Here is a 22382-nt window from a genome sequence, read left to right as displayed (position 1 = left end):
GTGGGTGTGAGGCTGGGCACTGAGCTTGGCAATGGCTGGACACACCTGGGCATGGTGCAGTGATGTGGGTTGGTGCTGCAAGTTGTCTTGGCATACCACATTGTGGCAGGTGTGTACCTGACAGCTGCATGTGATGCATGTGCAGCTTAACAAAAGATTCTGTGAGCCCAGAGCTGCAGTTAGCAGGCTTGGAGTAGGTGAGTTCTCAAGAGAATTCTTGGACATGGTGCATTGCTAGTGTGTTAGGTAGAAAGTGTCTATGCTGCCCAGCCTCCTACAGGTGGCCCTTTGTTTATGCTAGGGGTCAGAGAAGGTGAATGGTGACTGCCAGCTCCTTCATTTTCAAAGTCCCCCAACACACTCCAAAATCAGTATGAAAAAATCTGTCTCTCATTGGCCCCAGTGTTGTATAAATTACTCTTTTTATGTTGCCTTTTTGTGCAGGCTGCTGTGTCTTTAAGGGTAGTAACCCTGCTATCACTCACCCTCCCAGGTAGCCCATGCTGAGTCAGCTGACTTTTAAACCTCTAGGGTCCAAGTTCCACTGGTTATACAAACTCGGGATTCAGCCCCTGTGGTTTTCAAAGCCAAACGTTATGGGAATTAATCTTCCCCATGTAAGCTACCTGGTGTGAGGGCCCGTTTCCCTGCCTTCTCCCTGTATGCAGCTCTCTCCCTTTTGCAGGCAGCCTTCCTCCACCTTTCTGATTGCCCTAACCTTTCAGATGCAGCTTCTTTGTATTTAGTTGTGGAATTTTTCTGTCAGTCTTTGAATCACTTTCTGGTTTATTGACTTGGATGTGGATGATACCTAGTTGTAAACATGGGACTGGGCTAGCTCAGGACTCTCTTACTCTGACTGACACACGGACTGAGCACCAGATGCCCCTCATATGTTAAATTTTAATCTCCAATGTAATAGTATTTGTAGTTCGGGCCTTTAAGATGTCATGAATGGGATAAATGCTTTCATAAAATAGACCCCAAAGAACTTCTGAGATCCCTTATGCCATGGGAGGACACAGTGAGAATATGGCTATCTATGAACCAGAAAGTGGGTCCTCAACATACACTGAATCTTCCAATCTATGCTGTATTTATTATGTTGTTTTTACTCTGGCAGCCCAAAAGGACTAAGACAATACAGAATTGTCAGTTAAATAACACAAATTTATATTCACACAGTTTTGGAGGCTAGAACTCCAAGATCAAAATGTCAACAGGTGTGGACTCTCCTGAAACCTCTCTTCTTGGCTTGCAGGTAGCCACCTTTTTCCTGTGTCATTATATGGTCTTTCCTCCATGTGCACACATCTCTGGAATCTCTGTGTAATTCAGAATAGTGACAAATTTACAGCAAACTAAAAATTCAATGTTTAATAAATTATAGTACGATAACTCAGTAGACTACTGTGTAGCCTTTACATTTAGCCATTGCATATTTACTTTGTAAATGTGATACCTGAAGTAACATGGCAGAGTGTTTCAAAAGTAAAAATTGGTATCCATATGAGAAAAGTGCTGGAAAGATCTCAAAGAAGTGAAAATATATTTTATGTTGGATGTTAAGAACATGAGCATGTGATTTCTTCTTTATAAATGAGGAAATGCACATATTTTACAGAGTGTCAAAGATTCTGCATGCATACCCCTTCACAAAACAGAGTCAGTGTTTTAGGCAGTGTATGTCAAAATTCCAGAAAGGAAATGGGAGCAAGACCACTGACCTCTGAATGAATGAACCACATCAAGCAAATAGATGGGAGCCCACACAACCATTTTATTTTCTTTTTTTCCCAAATTGTATTTAAATTCTAGTCATTTAAAATATAGTATAATATTGGTTTCAGGAATAGAATTTAGTGATTCATCAATTACATATAACACCCAGCTCATCACAACATGTGCCCTCCTTTATGCCCATCACCTATTTAACCCAACACCCACCCACCACATTCCATCAACCCTCAGTTTGTTCTCTATCATGAGTCTCTGATTCTTAATGGTTTCTTTCCCTCTTTTTTTTATCTCTTCCCATATGTTCATCTGTTTTCTTTCTTAAATTCCACATATGAATGAAATCTTATGGTATTTGTCTTTCTCTGACTGACTTATTTGCTTAGCATAATATACTTTAGTTCACTCATGTCATTGCAAATGGCAAGACTTCATTATTTTTGATGGCTGAGTAATATTCCATTATATATATATATATATATATATATATATATATATATATATATATATATATATATATCCCACAATGAACATTTGGGCTCTTCCATAATTTCACTATTGTTGAAAGTGCTGCTATAAACATTGGGGTGCCTGTGACCCTTTGAGTTATTATTTTTGTATCCTTTGGATAAATACCTAGTAGTACAATTGCTGGTTTATAGGGTAGTTCTATATTTAACTTTTTGAGGAACCTCCTTACTGTTTTCCAGAGTGCCTCACCAGTTCAAATTCCCACCAACAGTACAAGAGGGTTCCCCTTTCTCCACATCCTTGCCAGCACCTGTTGTTCCTTGTGTTGTTGATTTTAGCCATTCTAACACTGTGTGAGGTGGTAACTTATCATGGTTTTGATTTTTATTTCCCTGATGAGTGAGGTTGAGCATTTTTTCATGTGTCTGTTAGCCATCCGTATGTCTTCTTTGGAGAAATGTCTATTCATGTATTCTGCCCATTTCTTAACTGGGTTATTTATTTTTCAGGTGTTGACTTTGATAGGTTACTTATAGATTTCGGATTCTAGCCCTTTATCAGAAATGTCATTTGCAAATATCTTCTCCCATTTTGTAGGTTGCCTTTTAGTTTTGTTGATTGTTTCCTTTGCTGTGCAAAAACTATTTATTTTGATGAAGTCCCAATAGTTCATTTTTACTTTTGCTTTCCTTGTCTTCTGTGATGTGTCTGGTAAGATGCTACTATAGCCAATGTCAGACAGATTGTTGCCTATGTTCTCCTCTAGGATTTTGATATTTTCCTGTTTCACATTTAGGTCTTTCATTCATATTGGATTTATTTTTGTGTATGGTGTAAGAAAGTGGTCCAGTTTCATTCTTTTGCATGAGGGTCTCCAGTCTTCCCAAGATCATTTGTTGAAGAGACTGTCTTTTTCCCCTTGAATATTCTTTCTGTTTTGTCAAAATGAGTTGACCATATAGTTGTGGGCCCATTTCTGGGGTCTCTATTCTGTTCTGTTGATCTAAGTGTCTGTTTTTGTGCCAGTACCATACTTTCTTTATAACTACAGCTTTGTAATATAGGTTGAAATCCAGAATAAGATGCTTCCAGGTTTGCTGTTCTTTTTCAGGATCGCTTTGGCTATTTAGGGATTTTTGTGGTTCTATACAAATTTTAGGATTGTTTGTTCTAGCTCTGTGAAAAGGGCTGGTGTTATTTTCATAGGCATTGCTTTCAATGTGTTGATTGCTTTGGATAGTATAGATATTTCAATAATATTTGTTCCTCCAATACATGAGCATGGAAATTTTCCCAATTCTCTGTATTTTCTTCAGTTTATTTCATAAGTGTTCTATTGTTTTCAAGGTATTGATACTTTAACTATTTAGTTAGATTTATTCTTTTGGTGCAATTGTAAATGAGATTAATTCCTTGATTTCTTTTTCTGGTGCTATATTATTGGCATATAGAAATGCAACAGATTTCTATAGATTGATTTTATATGCCTTGACTTTGCTGAATTCATGTATCCATTCTAGCAATTTATTGGTAGAGTCTTTTGGGTTTTCTACATAGAGTATCATGCCATCTGTCAATAGTAAAAGTTAAACTTCTTCCTTGCTGATTTGGGTGCCTTTTATTTCTCCTGTTGTCTGATTGCTGAGGCTAAGATTTCCAGTACTGTGTTAAATAGCAATGGTGAGAGAGGACATCTCTCTCTTGTTCCTGACCAAAGAGGAAAAGCTCTCAGTTTTCCCCATTGAGTATTATATTTTCTGTGTGTTTCTTGTACATGGTTTTTGTGGTGTTGAGGTATTTTTCCATCTAAACCTACTTTGTTGAGGGTTTTTATCAAGAATGCATATTAAATTTCGTCAAATATGTTTTCTTTTTTTAAGATTTTATTTATTTATTTGACAGAAAGAGATAGCAAGAGAGGGAACACAAGCAAGGGGAGTGTGAGAGGGAGAAGCATGCTTCCTGCAGAGCAGGGAGCCCGATGCAGGACTTGATCCCAGGACCCCAGGATCATGACCTGAGCTGAAGGCAGATGCTTAACAGCTGAACCACCCAGGTGCCCCCATCAAATATTTTTTCTGCATCTATTGATTGAAAGGATAATATGATTCTTTTTTTAATTGATTTTTATTTTTTTTAATTTTTAAAGTTTATTTATTTATTTATTTATGAGAGAGAGAGACAGAGAAAAAGCATGAGTGGGGTGGAGGGGCAGAGGAAGAGGGAGGAGCAGACTCCCCCCTGAATGGGGAGCCTGACGTGGGGTTCAATCCCAGGACCCCAGGATCATGAACTGAGCTGAAACCATATGCTTAACTGACTGAGCCACTCAAGCACCCTAGAAAATCATATGATTCTTATCTTTTCTTTTATTAATGTGGTGTATCACATTGATTGATTTGTAAATATTGAACCACCCCTGCATCCTAAGAGTAAATCCTGCTTAATCCTTTTGAATAATTCTTTTAATGTACTGTTGGTTTCGATTTACCAGAATGTTGTTGAGAATTTTTGCATCCATGTTCATTAGGGATATTGGCCTGTAATTTTTATTTTTAGTGGGGCCTTTGTCTGGTTTTAGAATCAAGGTATTGCTGGCTTCCTTGAATGAGTTTGGAAGTTCTCCTTCCATTTCTATTTCTTCGGAACTGTTTGAGGAGAATACATACTAACTCTTCCTTAAATGTTTGGTAGAATTCCCCTGGGAAGCCATGTGGCCCTGGACATTTGTTTGGTGGGAGATTTTTGATTACTTATTCAATGTCTTTGCTTTGTTAAGGGTCTGTTCAAATTTTCTATTTCTTCCTATTTCAGTTTTGGTACTTTGTATGTTTCTAGGAATTTGTCCATTTCTTCTAGATTGCCAGTTTTTTTTGGCATATATATTTTTTATAATATTCTCTTATAATCATTTGTATTTCTGTGGTGTTGGTTGTGATCTCTCCTCTCTCATTTGTGATTTTATTTATTTGTGTCGTTTCTCTGTTCTTTTTGACAGTCTGGCTATGGATTAATTAATTTTATTTATTTTTTTTTTTTTAAGAACCAGCCCTTAGTTTTGTTGATCTGTTATACTGTTTTGTTGATCTATTATACTGTTTTGTTTTTATATTGTTTCTTTCTGCTCTAATCTTTATTATTTCCCTTTTTGCTTGCTTTAAGCTTATTTGCTGTTCCTTTTCTAGTTCTTTTAGGTGTATGTTTAAATTGTGTATCTGAGACTTTTCTTATTTCTTGAGGTAGGCCTTTTTGATTTATACTTCCCTGTTTGGACCTACTTTCCTGCTCCTAAATGTTTTGAACTGTCATGTTTTCATTTTCATTTGTTTCCATGTATTTTTTATTTCTTCTTTTATTTCCTAGTTAACACATTCATTCTTTAGAAGGATGTTCTTTAACCTCCATATACTTGTGGTTCTTCCAAATCTTTTCTTGTCATTGACTTCATGTTCATAGTACTGTGGTCTGAAAATATGCATGGTGTTATCTCAATCATTTTGCACTGGTTGAGGCTTGATTTGTGATCCAGTATGTGATTTATTTTGGAGAATGTTCCATGTGTACTCAAAAAGGATGTGTATTCTGCTGATTTAGAATGAAATGCTCTGAATATATCTGTAAAGATCATCTGATCCAGTGTGACATTCAAAGCCATTGTTTCCTTGATGATTTTCTGCTAGAGGATCTTTCCATTGCTGTAAGTGGGGTGTTAAAGTCTTTTACTCCAATTTTATTATTATCAATGAGTTCCTTTATGTGTGTTATTAATTGATTTTTATATTTGGGTGAGCCCAATTTGGGGACATAAACATTTACAAATGTTAGTTTCTTTGTTTTTTATTAATTGATTTATATATTTATGTGCTCCCAAGTTGGGAGCATAAATGTTTACATTTGTTAGATCTTCTTGTTGGTTAGACTGCTTTATTATGACAGCCCTTTTTCAGCTCTTCTTACAGTCTTTGGTTTAAAATCTATTTTGTCTGATATACGTATAGCTACTCCAGCTTTCTTTTGATGTCCATTAGCATACTGTATGGTTCTCAACCCTCTCACTCTCAATGTGTAGATGACCTTGGGTTTAAAATGAGTGTCTTGTAGGCAGCGTATTGATGGGTGTTGTTTTTTATCCATTCTGATACCCTTTGTCTTCTGATTGGAGCATTTAGTCCACTTGCATTCAGAGTAATTACTGATAGATATGAACCTAATGCCACTGTATTACATATAAAGTCACTGTTCCTGTAGATTGTGTTCCTTTCTAGTCCTTGTTTGTTTTGGTCTCTGTTTCCTGCTCAAAGGGTTCCCTTTAATATATCTTGCAAAGCTGGTTTAGTGTTCATGAACTCCTTTATTTTTGCATCTCTGAGAAACTATTTATCTCTTCTTATTTTCTGAATGACAGCCTTGATGAATATAATATTCTTGGCCACATATTTTTCCCATTTAGCATGTTGAATATCTCATGCCACTTTTTTCTGACCTGCCAAGTTTCTATGGCTGGGTCTGCTGCAAACCTTTTGTATCTACCTTTGTAGGTTAAGGACCTTTTGTCCCTAACTGCTTTCAGAATTATCTTCTTATCTATTTATTTGGCTAGTTTCACTATGTTATCTCTTGGTGTTCACCTATTTTTGTTTACTTTGAGGGGAGTTCTCTGTGCCTTTTGGACTTAAATGCGTTTCCTTCACCAGATTAGGGTAATTCACAGCTATATGCTATAATTGGTTCAAATAGACCTTCTGCGCCTTTTTCCTGCTCTTCTGCTTCTGGGACTCCTATGATATGAATATTCTTATGCTTTGTGGAATCTCCGAGTTCCCTAACTACATTTGTGATCTAATTGTTTTCTCACTCTCTTCTTTTCAGATTCATTATTTTCCATAATTTTATATTTTATATCACCTATTCATTCCTCTCTTTATTCCATCTTAATTGTGATTACATCTAATTGGTTTTCCATCTCGGTTATAGTATTTTTACTTCAGCCCTGACTAGATTTCAGGTTTTTAAATCCCAGAATCCAGGGTTTCTCTTGTGTCTTTAGGCTTTTTTTTCAAGCCCAGCTAGTACTGTTTTGACTGTTGTTCTACCTTCTTGTTCAGGTATATTGCTTATATCTGTTTTGAGAAAGTCCCCGGTTGTGATTTCTTGTTGATCTTTCTTTTGAGGAGAATTCCTCCATCTTGTCATTATGTCTAAGTTTCTGTCTTTTGTGTGTTATGAAAGCTTGTTATGTTTCTTGCTCCTGAGAGTAATACTATATTAATAAGGGGTCCTGGCACTTCAGGAAGTGTTTCTGGTGTATGCTGTGTGTACTCTGCTTTTGTGTTTTGGCTGCTCTTTCTCACAGGTTCAGTCCTCTGCAGAATTCCTCCTTGTTTGCAGTGGGAAGTGTCTGAACCTTTAACTAGGTGTGTTTTGATTTGTTTGTTAATATAAGCCTTTAAAAAAAGCTTGATCCAAGAAAAGTGAAAAGGAAAAGAAAAAAAAAAGCAAACAAACAAAAAACTATAAGCTGATTCCAAAGAAAAACAAAGACAGAATAAAGAAGAGGGGGTGGGGGGAAGAATCTTGTTCCAAAAGGAGAGGCTTAAATAAACAAACCAACAAATGAACAAAAAACTATAAGCCTGATTCCAAAGAGAAAAGAAAAAAAAGAAAAAAGAAAAGAAACTAAATTTTAAAAATTTAAAAAATAAAATAAAAAAGAATTTAAAAAAAAGATCTGGTCCTATGTCTACCATAACTGAAGCTGATGCTTTGATAATCAGTAGATTTGGTATTTGTGGGTGCCCTGCATTGGTCCTCTGGGGGAGAGGCTCACTGCTCTGGCTTACAGTCAGACCTGCTCTTGTAAAGATGCCCCTGCTAGGCACAGGGTGGTGTGGTTCAGTGTATGTGACTACAGCCTTTACTGGGGGTGCTGTTTTTTTCTCTGAAGTCCAACCATACTGTTGGACTGGTTGGGGGGGTAGAAGATTATGTCAACCTGCACTCATTCACAGGGAGGGGAACTCAGGGCCACCACTGTTCCTGAGGACTTCAAAGACAGGAACAATCTTCCCTCCTATGTCCCGGGTTTTTGTCCCCCAACCTGTCTGTGCCTGGGCCATCTGCTTGCCCAGTGCCACAGTTCTGTGTTTTATCTCTGGTCAGTGGCTGGGATTCAAAACTCCAAATCTTAAAGACCTGACAATATGCAGACCCACTCCCCTCCCCCACAAGAGCCTCACAGCACTGCACCTGACATGTTCTGTCCCAGAAAAGCAATTGCATTGCTGTGAGGGTCCCTGGAGTCTATTGTGAATTATAGTGAAAAGCTGCAACCAGATTATCTGCCCTCCCTTTTGTGCCCTGCTGTTGAAAAGCCACTCAATGGCACTGGGTGGGTTTTTTGACCTTGGAGAGGCAATATACCCTCTTCTAAATGTACTTCAGGAAGGGGAACATTCTTTCCCACTGTGACCCAGGGGATCCCCTCACCACAGTGTCTTGCATGAGCCCTATGCATTGCTCTTTCTCCCACTCTCTCCCTCTCTTCAAAAAGGGCTCCCTCTCCTCCACAGCACCATGGTTTTTCTCTCCCCCAATTCATGTCTCTGAATATTGCATCTGCCACATTCTCTCTCTCCCTCCATTTGTGCAAAATGTTTTCTTTTTTTAAGATTTTATTTATTTATTTGATAGAAAAAGAGAACACAACAGTGGAAGCAGCAGGTGGAAGGAGAGGGAGAAGAAGGCTTGCCAAGCAGGGAGCCCAATGCAGGGCTTGATTCCAAGACCCTGGGATCATAACCTGAGCTGAAGGCAGATGCTTAACGACAGCCACCCAGGCACCCTTGTGCAAGATGGTTTTTAATCCTCAGATTGATATCCTAGTTGTTCAAAATAATTTGATGTTGATCTAGCTGTATTCATGGGACAAGGCAAACCCAGGGTCTCCCTAGTACTCTGCCATCTTACTTCCTTCTCCTATCTGAAGTCTCCATTCCTTCACTTTCATTCTGCAGGTATCTTTAGGTCTAAAATGAGTCTCTTATAAGCAGCATATAGACAGTTCATGTTTTTTAATCCATTCTGATGCCCTATGTCTTTTGATGGCAGGATTTAGTCCATTTACATTCAGAGTGATTATTGATATGAATTTAGTGTCATTGTGTTACCTGTATAGTTGGTGTTTTTGGTGATGTTCTCTGTTCCTTTCTATTCTGTGTTGCTTTTGGTCTTTTTCCCCACTAAAAGAGCCCCCTTTAATATTTCTTGCAGGGCTCATTTAGTGCTCATGAACTCCTTTACTTTTTGTTTGTCTGGGAAATCTTTTATCTCTCCTTCTATTCTGAATGACAGGCTTGTTGGATAAAGTATGCTTGGCTGCATATCTTCCCATTCGGCACATTAAATGTATCATGCAACTTTCTTCTGGCCTGCCATGTTTCTGTGGACAGATCTGTTGCAAAACTGATCTGTCTCCACTTGTATGTCAAGGACTTTTTTTTTCCCTTGCTGCTTTCAACATTCTTTCCTTTTCTGTGTATCTTGTGTATTTGACTATGATATGTCTTGGTGAAGGCTGGCTTCTGTTGAATTTAATGGGAGTTCTCTGTGCTTCTTGGATTTTGCTGTTTCCTTCCCCAGATTAGGCAAATTTTCATCTATAATTTGCTCAGTTAAAACTTCTGACCCCTTTCCTTTCTCTTCTCCTGGAACTCCTATGATATGAATGCTATTATGTTTTAAGAAGTTGCTGAGTTCCTTAAGTCTACATTTGTGATCCAATACCTTTCCTTCCCTCTTCTTTTCAGCTTCATTATTTTTCCATAATTTTATCTTCTAGATCAGTGATTCATTCCTCTGCTCCTTCCATCCTCATTGTCATGGCATCCAGTTGGGTTTTCATCTCAGTTATAGCATTTTTAATTTTGGACTGACTAATTTTTAGCTTTTTAAAAATCTCTGGGATTCTTTAATGTCTTCTATGTTTTTTTCATGCCCAGCTACTACCCTTATAATTGTTGTTTAAAATCTGTTTCATACATCTTATATTTGTATTGATTAAACTCCTAGCCATTACTTCTTCCTGTTCTTTCTTTATGGATGAATTCCTACATGTTGTCATTTTGTCTAATTCACTGTTTGTATGTGTGTGTGTGTGATTGTTAGGAAAGCCTGTTATATTCATGCTCCTGAGAGTAATGGCTATATAAAGAAGTCCAAAAATAGGGCTGAAGTCTTATATGCACTCTGCTGTTGTGTTTTGATTGCTCCCGTCCTCAGGTAAGTCCTCTGAAGAGTTTCTCCTTGCCTGTAGTGGGGGGTGTTAGGACCTTGTCCACTGTGTGACAAGTTTTACCTAGGTGTGTTCAGTCTGCTTGTTAAAAGAACCTAGATTCAAAGAAAGAAGGTAGATCTTATTTCTCCTATAGCTGAAGCTTCGTAGCACTCTACGATCAGGAGACTTGGTGTGTTGAGGGGTTTATGCTGATCTTCTGAGGAAGAGGCTTGCTGGGCTCATTTTCAGGTCAATCTGCCCTAGTAGACATAAACCTGTAGGGCACAGGGTGTCAGGGCTTAATGTAAGCAGCTCCAGTCTCCACTGCAGGGCACTGCATTGTTCACTGAAGTTGGTCTGTGTTGCGGTGCAAGGGAAGGGAATGGATTTGTTCTACTTTCTCCTCCCTGGAGTGGGGAGTTTGAACCCATCACTCTTCAGTAAGCCTTCATGGAAGAGTGAATAATCACCCCTCTTTTGTCCTCAGCTTCCATCAGATCTTTGTCCTCTCCTTGTCTGCGTCTGAGTTGTCTGCCTGCCAAGTGGCATAGTACTCTTGTGCTTTATCTCAGGCATGCAACTGGGTTTCAAAACTCCAAATTTTAGGGACCCATGTGGCACATACCTTCAGTGATCTTCTAAGGGCGGGTCACTGTGCTTTTGCCATTTGCTGGTTTGTCCCAGTAAAGCAGTTGCATGACCCTGCAGCAGCTGGGAGTTTATGGTAAGTCACAGCAAAAAGCCGGCACCAAGGTTTGCTGCCCTCAGCCAGTGTCGTTTTTCCTCTGTTAGGGAACAGGGAAGCACATTGGCACCACCAGAATGGGAGACAGTAATGGTCAGTTAATGGCCTTCAACAAGTTAGTGCCTTCAAAAGCTATTCATTATGATTTCTGATTTGTTTACACTACCTATAACTATATCATTCGTTAGAGTTGTTTAGTCTTCTCAGAAGCAGCTTGAAGGCTATTGAAAGTTTTTGAAACCATTATAAAAGTGAGTTACCTGTGTTTAATAATAATTTTCTAAGAAGTAAGATTAATAATTTCACCCTAAAAGGGAATTTTTCAAAAAACCTCTCATGGAAAGTTGCCAAATTACAATCTGTTTATAAAAATGTTTTTCAGGTGGAAGTGAATCCTCCTGGGATAAGGATAAGATGCAATCTTCTCTCACTGCTCCTGGACCCCAACATGGACTTGCTCATGCAGCCCTGGCTAGCCAGCCAGGACTTGGGGGTGCTCCCACCCTCAATCCACTGCAGCAGAACCACTTACTGAACAATAGTATGTATACAGTCCTTTCAAAACTCGTTGTGTTGAGAAAAATACCACACAAGACCCACTAGACACGTTGGACAAGCAGGACTAGTGTATTCTTCTTCCATAATGTTTAACAATTTGAAGTCATAAGGGTAGATTGAGAGGGATTCATTTGAAAGTGTGGGTTTTAGAGTAAAGATAGACTGAGAGGGCATGTAGCAGAGTAGAGATACAAGGGAGGCCATGTAGCAGAGTAATTAAGAATGTTGTTCATAGTCACATAAACTTGGGTTTGAAATCCACATTTTTAAAATTCCATATTACTATTTGACCTCAGAGAATTCATCTAACTTTTCCAAGTCTCAGTGTCCATAAATCTGAGAAAAAACTTCCATTATTTCTTTCCCTGAGATTTTCATTTTCCCACTAAACCTTAGGATTAAAACAACAGAACAGAGAGTTTCTGAGATATTTTAATATGATGTTTTAAATCTTAATGAAATTATCAGTTATTAAGCATACAAAATAAGTTATGGTCTTACTTTAAAAATATTATAAGCTCAAATGTGAAGGGTGCCATAAAAAATGGACTGTTAAGCAACAGTAAATAAACAAATGCCAAGAAAGGTATAAATATGTTTTGAGAAGTCAAAAAAGGACTGATTAAGGTAGACTTATTTCATAAAGCAAGAGAACTTGGAAAACTTCCGGTTTCTGGTCTGACGCATAAAGAGTTTAGAAGTCACTCAAGAATTTAGAAGTCACTCCTCCTCAAAGCAAGAACAAAAACTCTTTTAAATCCATCAGAGATTTAATTCACATGACAGAGCTGTCCCCAAAACTGGAGAGATAGGCAGATACAGATAATCAGAGCTTATAAGGAGCAGAAGCCACAGCTAGAGTCCGGTAGAAACATTGAAATTGTTGGAGACTCAGTGAGGACCTAGTTTGAGAGATAAAAGACCCTGGGGGTCAGTTCTTAGTGGGTGTCTGCACTTTCATGAGTCTAAACTTCAGGAGCACCTTCATGTTCTCAGGGAGAACGTGAGAAAATTCCCTTCATGTTTTTGGCTGGGGGACAAGAAAAATATCCATTTCAAAATATGCTCAGTGTTCTGTTCTCCTCAACAAAGGCCTATCCTCAAAGGAAACAACTTTACCAGAGTTAAACTATTCTGTTTTATCAGAGCCTAACTGATGTGGGGAAAAGGATATATTAAAATCCAGCACCCTGTAATCACTGAAGTGAGGTAAGGGAAATGCACATCTCTAGCCCCTTTAACATTTCCTGTGGGGAAAGAGAAATACTTAACTTTAGCCACCTTTAGCCTTTCTCTCTCACCTAGAGAGAGAAAAAAAAACAAAAATCACTTGTGAAAATCACAGCCCAAGGACACATGCTCACTAAGAGACTGAAATCTAATCATATGTTTCTCCTCCTTACACATTTTACCATCACCACACTAAGGCTCTCTGTAAGAACAGTGGGTTACAACTAAGAAAACTGAAGTCCTCAGATGCAACTGAATTTGAACTCTTTAAGATACACCAAAGATAACAGGGGGGATAAGAAATTACTACCACTAATACAACAGCTACAGCAAACAGTAAATATAACCTAATTCCCAGTCAGTTAAAAATAAAGCATCCAACTAAAAGCCTGTTTACCTCAGTTACCTTTAGCCAATGCACCATTTCAGGCTTTAAAACAAAAATTACAAGGCATGAAAAAAGCAAAAACAAAAACATAAAAACAAAAAAACAAACACAGTCTACAGATATAAAGCAAGCATCACAACCAGAATTAGATATAGCACATATTTTAGAATTATCAGACTGGGAACTTAAAATAACTATAATTAGTATACTAAGAAAATGGAAAACATACAAGAATACATGGGAATGTTAACAATGTATGTTACTTATACTTGAATAAAACATACATGGGAAATATAAGCAGAGAGATGAAATTTTTAAGAAGCAAAAGTAAATGCTAGAAATCAAAAACACTCCAACAAAATGAAGAGCTTTGATGGGCTGATCAGTAGACCAGACAAAGTTAACAATTGAAGTATGTCAATAGAAACTTCCCAAAATGGAAAAAAAGTGAAAAAACAAAACAAAACAAAAAACCATGACTGAGAATGGCAGAGGAGTAGGGGACCCTTTTTAATCTGGTCCCCTGAATCGAGCTGGATATCTACCAGACCATACTGAACACCCATGAAATCAGCCTAACATGTAAGAAGATACAACTGGATCTCTACAAACAAACATCTCCTGTGCTAGGTATTGAGGTACATAGCAGGGAGCCATGAATCTGCACACAGATATCGAAAGATAAACAGAAGGGGGTGGGAGCCGCCACGCTCGGGCACTGGGAAGTAGTAGCCACCTGCACTAGGGACCAGGCCAGACTCGCAGACTGGCACCCCCAAGAAAGCAGACTGAGACCTTGAGCCCGGGAATGCGCACGCGACCAGACTGAAAATTGGAGCTCTGAAGCGTGTGCAAACCACACTGAAATAGGGAGCTTGGGAGCACGCGTGGGAACCGGGGGTGGCTGGCAGTGTTAGAAGCACAAAGGACAGACACATGCCAGCCCTGGAAGTGAGGGCTAGGAGAGTGGCTGTGGGGCTCACAACCTGGGATGCCATGAGGTTTTTAGCAGCACCAAGGGAAACAGAGTTAGAGTGGCCAGGAGAGCTCAGTAGAGAGTGAACTGTGATCTCTCTGTTCTGAGACAGAGGCTTGGATATGACCACTGCTGCTCTGACCCTCTGAAGAGTCACAGAAAGCCACCAGGGAAAGCCGACAGAGAACAAAAGCCCAGATAAACCAGTTCACACTATGCCCACCTCCCCCCCGACAGTGGACAGGGTAACTCTACCCAAACAGAGTTGCCTGAGTATCAGCACAGCAGGCCCCTCCCCCAGAAGGCAGTCTGAAAGAACAAGAAGCCCACATCCCTAAGGTCCCCATAAAACAAGTGCATCTTGCTTGGGTCCTGGTCAATAATTTGGGCTCTCTACATCCTCGCAATGACACCTCACCAGAATGACAAGGAGGAGGAACCCCCAACAAAGGAAAGAAACAGAAACTGTGGCCTCTGCCACAGAACAAGTGAATATGGATATAACCAAATTGTCAGAAATAGATTTCAGGTAACAATGGTCAAGATGATGTGGATGCTTGAAAAAAATATTAACGAAAATATTAACGAGAATATAGAATCTTTAAGGGCAGAAATGAGAGGGAATCTGGCAGAAATTAAAAATGTTATGAACCAAACGCAGTCTAAACTGGATGCTCTGACTGCCAGGGTAAACAAGGCAGAAGAATGAATTCATGAGTTAGAGGATGAGATGATAGAAAAGAAAGAAAGAGAAGAAACATGGCTTAAGAAACTCCACTTTCAAGAAATAAGACTGTGGGGGGTTACTGACTCAATGAAACGTTCCAACATCAGAATCATCAGTATCCCTGAGGGAGTGGAGAAAGAGAGAGGTCTAGAAGAGATATTTGAACAGATTGTAGCTGAGAACTTCCCTAATCTGGTGAAGGAAATAAGCATTCGTGTCCAAGAGGCAGAGAGGACCCCTCCCAAGATCAAGGAGAACAGACCAACACAACGTCACATAATAGTACAATTTGCAAATCTTAGATCCAAAGAAATAATCTTGAAAGCAGCAAGGGGGAAGAGATTCCTCACCTACAGAGGGAGGAACATCAGAATAACGTCAGACCTGTCTACAGAGACCTGGCAAGCCAGAAAAAGCTGGCAAGACATATTCAGAGCACTAAGTGAGAAAACCATACAGCCAAGGATCCTTTACCCAGCAAGGCTGTCATTCAGAATGGATGGAGAGATGAGGACCTTCCAAGACTGGCAGAAACTGAGAGAATATGTGACTACCAAGCCAGCCCTAGAAGAAATATTAAGGGGAGTTCTATAAAAGTAAAAAGACCCCAAGAGTGATACAGAACAGAAATTTACAATCCATAGAAACAAAGACTTCACAGGCAGCATGACATCATTAAAATCATATCTTTCAACAATCATTCTCAATGTGAATGGCCTAAATGCTCCCATAAATGCCACAGGGTAGCAGATTGGATAAAAAGACATGACCCATCCATTTGCAGTCTACAAGAGACTCATTTTGAACCTAAAGATATATCCAGACTGAAAGTAAAGGGATGGAATACCATCTTTCATGCCAATGGACCTCAAAAGAAAGCTGGGGTAGGAATTCTCATATCAGACAGATTAGACATTAAGCTAAACTATAGTCAGAGGTACAGAAGGACACTACAGTATTCTAAAGGGTGTATCCAAAAAGAGGATCTAATAATTATAAATATATATGCCCCCAACAGGGGAGCAGCCAGATACACAAGACAACTCTTAACCAGAATAAAGGGACATAATAATACATTAATACTAGGTGACCTCAACACTCTGATCTCAGCAATAGACAGATCATCCAATCAGAAAATCAACAAAGAAACAAAAGCTTTGAATGAAACACTGGACCAGATGGACCTCATGGATATATACAGAACACTACATGCTAGAACAACAGAATATTCATTCTTTTTGAATGCACATGGAACATTCTTCAGAATAGACCATATACTAGGTCATAAAACAGGTCTCAACTGATACCAAAAGACTGAGATTATTGCCTGCATATTCTCAGACCACAATGCTTTGAAACTGGTACTCAATCACAAGGAAAAATTTGAAAGAAACTCAAACACATGGAAACTAAGAACCATCCTGCTTAAAAATGATTGGGCAAACCGGGAAATTAAAGAAGAGCTTAAGCAATTTATAGAAACCAATGAGAACGAAAACACATTGGTCCAAAATCTATGGGACACTGCAAAGGCGGTCCTACGGGGGAAAATATATAGCCATCCAAGCCTCACTCAAAAGAATAGAATAATCTAAAATGCAGTTTTTATATTCTTACCTTAAGAAGCTGGAGATGGAACAGCAGAACAGGCCTAACCCATGCCCGAGAATGCAACTGATCAAGATTAGAGCAGAGATCAATGAATTAGAAACCAGGGGCATGGTAGAGCAGATCAACAAAACTAGAAGCTGGTTCTTTGAAAGAATTAAAAAGATCTATAAGCAACTGGCCAGATTTATTCAAAGGAATAGAGAAAGGATCTAAATTAATAAAATTATGAATGAAAGGGGAGAGATCACGACTAACACCAAAGAAATAGAAACAATCATTAGGAACTACTATCAACAACTATATGCCAATAAATTAAATAACCTGGAAGAAACGGATGCCTCCTAGAAACCTATAAACTACCAAGACTGGAACAGGAAGAAATTAATTATCTAAAGAGACCGATTAATCATGAAGATATTGAATTAGTGATGAAAAACCTCCAAAATTAGACTTCAGGGCCTGATGGACTGCCTGGGGAATTCTATCAAACATTCAAAAAAGAAATAATACCTAGTCTCCTGAAGTTGTTTCAAAAAATAGAAACGGAAGGAAAACTTCAAAACTCATTCTACGAGGCCAGCATTACCTTGATCCCAAAACCAGGCAAAGACCCGATCAAAAAGGTGAATTACAGACCAATATCCCTGATGAATATGGACAACAAAATTCTCAACAAGATCCTAGCTAATAGTATCCAACAGTACAATGAAAGGATTATCCATCATGACCAGGTGGGATCCATCCCTGGGATGCAAGTGTGGTTCAACATTCGCAAATTGATCAGTGTGATAGATCACATTAATAAGAGAAAAGACAAGAACCATATGATCCTCTCAATTGATGCAGAAAAAGCATTTGACAAAATACAGCATCCTTTCCTTTTTTAAAAAAAGATTTTATTTATTTATTTGACAGAGACAGCCAGTGAAAGAGGGAACACAAGCAGGGGGGAGTGGGAGAGGAAGAAACAGGCTCCTAGCGGAGGAGCCTGATGTGGGGCTCGATCCCAGAATGCTGGGATCACGCCCTGAGCCAAAGGCAGATGCTTAACGACTGTGCCACCCAGGCGCCCCCAGGATCCTTTCCTGATTAAAACACTTCAGAGTGTAGGGATAGAGGGTACATTCCTCAATCTCATAAAAACCACCTATGAAAAGCCTACAGTGAATATCATTCTCAGTGGGGAAAAGCTGAAAGCCTTTCCCTTAAGATCAGGAACATGACAAGGATGCCCACTTTCGCCATTATTATTCAACATAGTACAAGAGGTCCTTGCAACAGCAATCAGACAACAAAAAGGGATAAAATGTATCCAAATTGTCAAAGAAGAAGTCAAACTGTCTCTCTTCGCAGATGACATGATAATCTATATGGAAAACCCAAAAGACTCCACCCCCAATTTACTAGAACTTGTAGAGCAATTCAGTAATGTGGCAGGATACAAAATCAATGCTCAGAAATCAGTTGCATTTCTATACACGACAGTGAGACTGAAGAAAGAGAAATTAGGGAATCGATCCCATTTACAATAGTACTAACCCCCCTAAGATATCTCAGAATAAACTTAAGCAAAGAGGTAAAGGATTTATACAGTAGAAACTACATAACAGTGATGAAGGACATTGAAGAAGACACAAAAAGTTGGAAAAACATTCCATGCTCATGGATTGGAAGAATAAAGATAGTTAAAATGTCTATGTTACCCAGAGCAATCTACACTTTCAACGCCATCCCGATCAAAATACCAATGACATTTTTCAAAGTGTTGGAAAAATCAATCCTGAAATTTGTGTGGAACTAGAAAAGGCCCTGAATTGCCAAGGAAATGTTGAAAAAGAAAAACAAAGCTGGGGGCATCATGTTGCCTGATTTCAAGCTATACTAAAAAGCTGTGATCACCAAGACAGCATGGTACTAGCACAAAAACAGACACATAGACCAATGGAACCGAATACAGACTCCAGAAATGGACCCTTGACTTTATGGTCAACTAATCTTTGACAAAGCAGGAAAAAACATCCAGTAGAAAAAGGACAGTCTCTTCAATAAATGGTGCTGGTAAAATTGGACAGCTATATACAAAAGAATGAAACTTGACCGCTCTCTCACACCATACACAAAGATAAACTCCAAACGGATGAAAGATCTCAATGTGAGAAAGGAATACATCAAAATCATAGAGGAGAAAATAGGCAGCAACCTCTCCGACATCGGCCACAGCTACTTCTTTCAAGACACATCTCCGAAGGCAAGGAAAACAAAAGAAAAAATGAACTTTTGGGACTTTGTCAAGATAAAAAGTTTCTGCACAGCAAAGTTAATAGTCAACAAAACAAACAGTCAACCCACGGAATGGAAGAAGATATTTGCAAATGACACTACAGATAAAAGGCTGGTATCCAAAATCTATAAAAAACTTCTCAAACTCAATACATGAGAAACAAATAATCAAATCAAAAAAATGGGCAGAAGACATGAACAGACACTTTTTCAAAGAGGACATACAAATGGCTGACAGACACATGAAAAAATGTTCAAATCATTAGCCATCAGGGAAATTGAAATCAAAACCACATTGAGATACCACCTTACACCAGTTAGAATGGCAAAAATGGACAAGGCAAGAAACAACAAATGTTGGAGGGGATGTGGAGAAAGGGGAACCCTCTTACACTGTTGGTGGGAATGCAAGTTGGTACAGCCACTTGGGAAAACAGTGTGGAGGTACCTCAAAAATTTAAAAATAGAGCTACTCAATGACCCAGCAAGTACACTACTGGGTATTTACCCCAAAGATACACACATGGTGAAAAGAAGGGCCATATGCACTCCAATGTTCATTGCAGCATTATCTACAATAGCTAAACTGTGGAAGGAGCCAAGATGCCCTTCAACAGATGCCTGGATTAAGAAGATGTGGTCTATATATACAATGGAATATTATTCAGCCATCAGAAAGAATGATTACCCAACATTTGCAGCAACATGGATGGGACTGGAGGAGATTATGCTAAGTGAAATAAGTCAAGCAGAGAAAGAGAAGTATCATATGGTTTCACTCATTTGTGGAACATAAGGAATAGCAGAGAGATCAGTAGGAGAAGGAAGGGAAGAATGAAGGGGGTGTAAACAGAAGAGGGAATGAACCACAAGAGACTATGGACTCTGGGAAACAAACTGAGGGCTTCAGAAGGGGAGTATTGTGGGGGATTGGGCTAGACCAGTGATGGCTATGAAGGAGGGCACATATTGCATGGGGCCCTGGGTGTTATACACAAGCAATGAATCATGGAACACTACATAAAAGACTAAGGATATACTGTATGGTGACTAACATATCATAATAAAAAAATTTGAAAAAGGAAAACAAAAACAACTGACGACAGATTATTGAAGAATTGTGCAGCAATTACAAAGGTGTAGATAAATGTAATGGGAATAAAAAAATAGCAAGAATGAGGAAAAGGAACAGAAGAAATATTGAAAGTAACAATGACTGAAAAATTTCTCAAATTAATGAGAGACACCAAATAAAAGATTCAGGAAGCTCAGAGATTACTAAGAGGAATAAATATTTTAAAAAATACACCTATACATATTATACTCAAACTGCAAAATCAAAAACAAAGAGAAAATCTTTAAAGAAAATCAGAGAGGTATAAATGGTCCTTACTCATACAAGAACAAAGATAAGAATTACACTGAACTTCTTTTTAGAAACCAGGCAAACAAGAATAGAGTGGTGTGAAATAGTGTTGAAGGAAAAAAGAAAAAAAAAAAAACACCAACCTAGAAATCTAAATCCAGTGAAATTTCCTTTTAGTAGTGAAGAAGAAAATAAAGATTTTCTCAAACAAAAGTTGAGGGAAATTGTTCCCCTACCAGAGATCTGCCCTATAAAAAATGTTAAAAGAAGGTCTACAGAGAGAGTGGAAATAATTTATGTCAAAAGCTTGGATCTACATAAAGGAAGAAGGTTAGAGAAGGAATAAATTAAGGTAAATGTATTTTTTTCTTATTCTTAGTCAGTCTTACTAATAATACTCTATTCAAAATAATAACAATATATTGACAAGTGATATAAATGGCAATAATATTATAAGGGATAAGAGGGAGGAATTGAAAATATTCTGCTAAAAGATACTTGCAGTACATGTGAAATGGTATTGTCTTATTTGCAAGTGAATTTAAAGTTGTAAATGCATATTGCAAACTCCAGGGCAACCATGTAAATTTTTTAATAAGTAAAATTAATATACTAAGAAAGGAGAGGAATTAGAATCATATCAAATATTCAGTTAATACCAGAGTATACAACAAGAGTGGAAGACAAGATTACAAAAAGGGGGGGCAATGAATAGAAAACACTTACAGATATTATAACTAATTATCTGATTATTAAAAATCACTTTAAATATGATTGGTCTAAGTACACCAATTACAAACATAGATTGTCCTATGTACTCTAATGACCAGGAATGTTGATTCCTTGGCCATTACTTGCAATATATCTCTTATATAATCATGTATCAAGCTAAATAACCAAACCAAAACAATGATAATAAAAAAATGAAGATTGTCAGAGTAGATCACCAAAGAAGATCAAACTATTTGATGTCTATAAGAAACTCACTTTAAATTTAAAAACATAATCCAAAGTAAAGCAATGAAGAAATATATACTATGCTAACACTAATCAAAAGTAGGAGTAGCTATATTAATTTTAGACAAAGCAGATTTCAGAGCAAGAAAAAGTGTCCAGAATAGGAGAGGTATTACATAATGATAAAGAGGCCAATTCTCCAAGAAAACATTAGCAAGTTTTAATGTGTTTGCTCCTACTAACAGAGTGTTAAAATATGTGAGGTAGAAACTGATAGAATTGCCAGAAAAAATAAATGAATCCACTATTATAGTTGGAGAACTCAATACTCTTCTCTGGAAATGGACATATCAAATTGACAGAAATTCAGGAAGAGCATAATTGAACTGAAAACACCATCAATCAACTGGATCTAATGGACTTTTATATAATATTGTATCCAACAACAGAAGGATATATGATCTTCCAAAACTGAACCGTGAAGAAATAGCAAATCTGAGCAGACTGAAAACAAGTAATGAAACTAAATCAGTAATGAAAACACTTCTCTCTCCCCTTCAAAAAAGTCCTGGACCTGATGGCTTCAGAGGTATACTCTACCAAACATTTAAAGAAGAGTTTATACTTATTCTCCTCAAACTATTCCAAAAAATAGAAGAGGAAGGGAAATTTTCAAATACATTATACTAGGCCAGCATTAAATCAGGCAGACACCATAAAAAAAAAACAACTACAGGTTTATATCCCTGATGAAGATACATGCAAAAACCATAACAAAATACTAGCAAACTACATTCAACAATACATTAACATCGGAAACCAGGGATGTACTGTACTGTATGGTGACTAACATAATATAATAAAAAAACATTAAAAAAAAACAACAAAAACCCACAATACATTAAAAAGATTATTCAGCACAATCAAGTAAAATTTATTCTGGGGATGCAATATCCACAAATCAATCAACATCATACACCACATCAACAAAACTAAGGATAAAAATCACATGATCATTTCAATACATGCAGAAAAAGCATTTGAAAAAAATTTAACATCTGTTC

At 37.9% G+C, this 22382-nt stretch overlaps 1 protein-coding gene across 1 annotated transcript in view; it reads left to right on the top strand.

The window, feature by feature from the left end:
- DACH2 (dachshund family transcription factor 2) overlaps positions 1 to 22382 on the top strand; it is an 813807-nt gene that overhangs the window by 655943 nt on the left and 135482 nt on the right. The window contains exon 5 of the mRNA XM_087860071.1: positions 11608 to 11766. Coding sequence (XP_087716197.1) covers positions 11608 to 11766 — 159 coding nt within the window. The remainder of the gene's footprint in view (positions 1 to 11607; positions 11767 to 22382) is intronic.

Source organism: Ursus americanus, chromosome X, assembly GCF_024610735.1.
Source record: "Ursus americanus isolate L20-20 chromosome X, mUrsAme1.1.p, whole genome shotgun sequence".
NCBI lineage: Eukaryota > Metazoa > Chordata > Mammalia > Carnivora > Ursidae > Ursus > Ursus americanus.
The sequence above is the reverse complement of the archived record's forward strand: the minus strand, read 5'-3'. Positions and strand labels throughout refer to the sequence as shown.